Below are 5794 nucleotides of genomic sequence, written 5' to 3'. Positions count from 1 at the left end.
CAGCCCTGCGCTCCCCATCTCTTTCCTAAGTATTGCTACCTTCTTTCCATAAAGCTTTGCATAAAGACCATGCATTTTGAGTCTCCAGGGAGGCAACCTTTAATACCCAACTTCCCATAAGAGGGAGGTTTTCAAGAAATTAAGTGGTCAGTACTCACAAGATCTGGAGGTTTCTAGGCTCTGATTCTTGGAGAGGTTTGGCACAGGACAGCTGCAGCCTGGACGCAAGGACTTTTGTGGAAGTGTCCTGCAATGGTTTTGAGCTATAATGTATATCTCTGCACTATACTTGTCTTACAGTCTCCTTAGCAACAATATAAATCATTCATCCTAACCATGTGAAGTTCAGGAGTATTTTTATGCTTGTCCTGACCTGAATTCTTCCTTCAAACCTTACTATATAAATTTCAATAAGAAAGCTTAGAATGTAATCAGGACCTATACAGCTGTAGATTAATTAGTGTAAGCCCTTGAAGATGTGCAAATAAAAGGTCATTCCTTCTCTGCAGTAAACAGACTGATAAGTGTAAATTAAATTCTGGAAGATGCAAAGCCACTCTTCTGCATGTATACACTCAAGTTAATGCTTGAGTACTTGGGTTTCAGTCTATGTGTGCAGACATCCTTTTGAGAAGGGAGTGGTGGTAGTTATCTCATCTGTCTTGGCTTAGAAGTGGATATTCTACATGGAAAAATCAGCAACTGTCTTTTGCTACAAAAAAAAAAAATTCACTACTTCCCCTCCTTTGCATTTTCATCTATAATCAGAGTGATCTTTTTGCTGAAGCACCAAAAGGAGAAGAATCAAAAGAGAGAGAGAAGCGAGTCTCAATAAGTGAAGGTAAGAACCAATTGTTGCCTCCTACAGTCCTGTCTACGCTGTGATTTATCACTGCCGGCAGCTAGACTGTTCTGTTTCCAAACTAGAAAGTCTGGAGTAGCAATTGTTGGCAGGTCTCTTTTCCTCCCCAGTCTTAATAGAGAACAGCTATGTTTTCCTTGAATTTTAAATGTGTTTGTTCACTATGATCTTTTACACACACCTACTCTTCTGGAGCTGAAAGGATGTCCTTACGGATGTGGCAGAGCTCTCTGCATGCACTGGGTTCCTGCTGCTGATGAGTACTTTGCAAGTTCCACTTGTGGGTTTCAGTGGAGTAGAGAGACTTCTTGCAGCTTAATGCATATCTGAGTTTCCTATTAGCTGCATATCTAGACTCTTAAGGAGTCTAGGCACGCATTCTGTACTGCAGCAGCTTGCAGTGATGCATTGTATTTGATGAATTTTCAGGTATGGGTTGGAAAACAAAGCACATCCAGATGCCAGTTTGGGGTTTTGCTGTTCACTGCGCTTCTCCCTCCCAGTCCTGGTGCAGCTGTGAAGCAGCTAAACACCGTGGCCTTGAGCTCCAGCAGCAACTAATAACACCAGTACTGTTATCAACATTCTTCTCATAATAAGTTTTAACTGAAACACTGAAACTAAAATACAGCTATTCTAATTACTAAAAAGAAAATTAACTCTATCCTAGCAAAACCAGGACAGAGTGTATTGAAGTGATTTTGAGTGTGTGAATGTGAACTCTTATAAATCACACTGTGTAAATGTATATAGTTTATAAGCTTCAGCTTAGTACAGCTGTTTTGTGGAGTTTTAATGGAGCAAAAATAGCTAGGCTGTTGTATATATATCTGCAAAAAAAACAGGAGTTAAAGGAGTTCTGAGCTGTTGAGGAAAAAAATGGAGCTCAGAAGACTTCTCAGATTCCTGTTTCTGTGGTGGGGTTCTGAAGGCTTTGACAGCATAAAACAAGTGCATCCATTTGTATTGTACTTCCTATGATTTCAGCATCCTCTACAAAGTCCTTAAAGAAAGTTCCTGCAGGTGCAGTATCTCTCTTCCCAGGTATGATTCATTCAGTAGCAAATTGCTTCATGCACAAAATGCTCTTTTCTTTAAAACCTACTGGAGATGTTTTAAAGAAGAAAACTATCCAAATATAGCAGCACTGCATTGCTTGATTGTGTGCTTAATGACAAATACAGGTGCTTCTACCATGCTAAGCCTAAACTGCAGCATGCTTATGGATAATCAAGATTCTGTAGGAGCTCTGAGGGCAGATATCATTATTGGCAGATATTAGCAGCTGTCAGCTTCCAGTGTTGTGCTATGCGCTTTTAAGGATGTGATATTCTACAGCTGAAGTCTGCAGTACACACAGTCACACCTTCCCTCTATATGCTAAGAAGGAAGTGTGTTTTGATCTTTCAGATTTGATCATATTCCTTTAGGTTAGCAGAACAGTTTAAACATCAAGTTCCTATATTTTTGTGGCACAGGTTAATAAGACCAATCTTGTTTCTCTGGTTTTGATTAGGAGGATCTACATACATGGGGAAGGACCAGATCTGTAACTTGGAGCTGGGGGGGGGGGGATATAAAAAAAAATAAATTGTGCTAAGATCCCTGTTCTGTATCAGAATTCAAGCTGAGCAATGTAAAGAAACATATGTTATGAGTCTCTTTGAATCAACTGATTTTGATTTCTGTCTCTGTGTAGGGTCTCCACCTGATTAAGTTAATTTAAATTTTGGCCTTTATTAAGAAAGGCCTATTTTGAGGCCTATGGCTTCAGTTAACTGAGCCCTCAGTCAGCGTGATTTTTAGAGTAGGACATACACAGATACAGCCTTTTTACTCCAGGATCAGATATATACATCAGCAAGGGTCATTCTACATAAATGTAAGACGTGGTAGCAAAGTTTAAAACAACAGACTGAGAGGTTCTTTTATCCTTCACTCTTTCTTGGATGTGCTGTTGTGTAAGCAGTGAACTTCCCATCATTCTAGCTGTGTCATGCTATAGTTCATCAGGAATTGTTATATGTGGCATTTATTCAAAGTCTTCAGTTGCTTCCCCTCAGTAACTTGTAGACAGGCTAAAGTCACCAGAATAAAACCAAGACTGAGGGTCCTTTGCTATTCAAAATCACCTGATGAATCACGTTCTGAGTGAAATGTTTGTTTGGGAACTTGAGAATGTTTAATAATTAATCAAACTTTGTGGCTGTATTCTTGTCAATTCTGTGGCACGTTCTAATTGCGTGATACACTTTTTCAAAATAAACTGCTGCTATGCTGGTCAATATTAATGTAGTCTGATGACTTTTAACCAAATAGCAGTTGTTCTACTTTCTGCCAAACTTTCAGTTAAAGTCTTGCCCTGCCACCTTGTTTGCAAGCATCTACACATAAGGAGGAAGAAGACAGGCTAGAACCCAAGCTGCCATTTTTTCCCAAAAACATTAAAAGTGTTCAACACTATCAACATGCATGTATCACTGAAGCAGGACATTTCCACACCAGATGTAGAAGAAACAGTTGTTCCAGCTTACTCCAGTTGATCACTGCCATATCTGATGTATGCAGGAATCTCAGGATCAAACTCTGCCTCGTACTGCAGCACTGTTAGTGGTCTTAGATGACAAGTGCATCTCCCTGGGAGAATTCAGTCACCTGTCCTTCTGTCTGCTCAAGCACCTTACCACTTTTATTTGTTCATAGTGGTGTGGCTTACTAGTTAGTAAAGTAGGATTTTTGGTTTGGGAAGTCCATAGGGACGACAGTGTCGGACTGCTGTGTCTTCTAGCTTTAACACAGAACCTGGCTGCTGTTCCTATGGAAGATGGGTGGATTTGAGGAAAAAGTGGTTGTAGTGAGAGTGAGGGGCCATCTGTCTGTGAATTGACTTTATCAGGAGGTTTCTAAGCTAATGCTTTTGATGTGGCATTGTTGCAGGAGCACGTTAAAAGTTGCTCTGATGGAAATTCTGCCTGGCTCCACTTACTATGGCACACATTCAGCTCTGGTAACTCTGGCAATGATCTCTGTGGATTTTTTTGGGTTTTTTCCCTATATGACCTACAGGAGGAAGTGATGTGTTTAGTTCCACTGTAATTGAGGAAAAAGACAAGAAACCTGCAGGACAGACCACAGTGAAGACTCCTAAACAGCCTGGGAAAGTTGTTTTGTTTGATGATGACGATGATGACTTCTTTGTGGGAGCAACTAAAAAGCCTCCAGATTCAGGTACCTCTATACATATGCAGTGGAAGATTAAACATTAAAGGTCATCAAAGTTCAAACTGATATGAACCATTGAGTTACAAAATTCAAACCTGCATCAGTATTACTTTTGTTCAGGTTTCTTGGGTTTTGGGGTTTTTTTGTTACTGAAATTTCTTTTCCTCAGAGTGGTGTGGAACTGGTTTATTTGTACATGCTTTCCACTGACTTTCCTCTCTTATGATGCCCCTTCTATTGCTAGGGCAATATTTAGAATTGAATCAGGGAAATGGTACAGACTTTATTCATACAGCCTTGAGTCCCTCTGCCTGACGCTCCCTATTGGCAGGCTCTAAGCCTTTAGAGGTACCAAGGCAATACAAAACACTGCCTTTAGGGGTGCCAATTAACTCTACCCCAGTGCTTGTTGACTCCACTTTCTGTCACCAGTGCTCTCAGGTAAGTGGTTCACAAAGTGAACTTTGTGAGCTTGTCTAGCTTTTTCTCTTAAAGACTCCTGATATTGGTTAGCTTTAAAAAGGGAGCATGGCATCTTTTGAGATCGGTATCTTCTCTTGTTCAGTAGTGGCAGTTCTGTTGTCATCATTCCCTGTTTGTTTTGTCTCTTAATGCAGTCAAGTCCACAGCTGACCTATTTGATGATGATGATGAAGAAGAAGGTGACTTATTCAAGGAAAAACCTGCCATTCCTCCTGTGGTTGCAGGCACAACTAAAGAAACAGAACACCTTAGGGAGACAGTCATGGAAAAAAAGGTAATGGCATATAAATTCATTGTATGGCTAGGGTTTTAGGAAAAAGTTACTACTGCAGCTGAAGTAGTCTTTTCATGTACAACACTATGGAAGTGCCATACTTGTGAAACAGAACTAGGTTCATAGGGTCTTTCATGACTCAAATGCTTCAGCAGTCCTTAAATGCCTTTTGCCTCTAAAACTCTGGGTTTATTTGAGTTTTTCTGTGTGTGGGCAGTGATTGGAAGACACTTATTAAGGCAGGATTGAAATGAGAGCAAAATGAGAGGCCTGTGATAATAAAAAATGTTTATGAAGTTTATGGCTGAAATGAAACCAGCCTGACTTAAGAACCTTTGGTGTCACAGTTCTGTGCTGTGGAGTCTTCAGTTGCACTTATACCAACCGCTGATAGCAACTTAGCTGGTAACCCATTGCTTGTATATATTGTGGGAGAAGGAGGTGGATGTCACAGTTCTACCTAAGCATATACAATACTTGGAGTGTTTAACAAGCTGTTTTTCAGCTGAAAACTCTTAAGATGTAGAAAACTCTAAATGCTGTCCTGAGGACACATGTACATTGTTATGAGAGCCTCCTAATGCCCACTCCACTTGCATTTCCAGAGCAGTGTCTTGAGGAAAATAGTAATGCTCTTTATTTCTGTGACAGAGATTTTATATATTCATTTTACATATATTCAGTCTCCAAGGAGTATTTTAACATAATGAGCTCCCTTCTGGACTGGGGAGCATGCAGTGCTGTCGATGTCTGATTAAAATTGCTGTAGGACTTTCTCCATGTTGCCTTACAAGAAGCACCTGAGCACAGGGGCCAGAGCCAGCTTCTATTTCTGGTGCAGTACAGGAGTATCCAGGGTCAATGGAGTGGGAGTGGTGGTGGGAGGTCATGCAATGCCAATGCTCTGACCTCACAGCACTTGGCTTTCCTGGAGGATGGATGAGAACTGGTTC

The 5794-nt window shown here is 40.6% G+C and overlaps 1 protein-coding gene across 1 annotated transcript in view; it reads left to right on the top strand.

Annotated features, from left to right (window-relative positions):
* Window positions 1–5794, top strand: part of LOC104521412 (WASH complex subunit 2A) — a 36555-nt gene that overhangs the window by 11121 nt on the left and 19640 nt on the right. The window contains exons 11-14 of the mRNA XM_029083869.1: window positions 769–841; window positions 1850–1906; window positions 3929–4090; window positions 4702–4841. Of these exons, the coding sequence (XP_028939702.1) occupies window positions 769–841; window positions 1850–1906; window positions 3929–4090; window positions 4702–4841 (432 nt within the window). The remainder of the gene's footprint in view (window positions 1–768; window positions 842–1849; window positions 1907–3928; window positions 4091–4701; window positions 4842–5794) is intronic.

Source organism: Antrostomus carolinensis, unplaced genomic scaffold (assembly GCF_000700745.2).
Source record: "Antrostomus carolinensis isolate BGI_N321 unplaced genomic scaffold, ASM70074v2 scaffold972, whole genome shotgun sequence".
In the NCBI taxonomy this organism is placed as follows: domain Eukaryota; kingdom Metazoa; phylum Chordata; class Aves; order Caprimulgiformes; family Caprimulgidae; genus Antrostomus; species Antrostomus carolinensis.
This window is presented reverse-complemented; position numbering and strand designations above follow the sequence as displayed.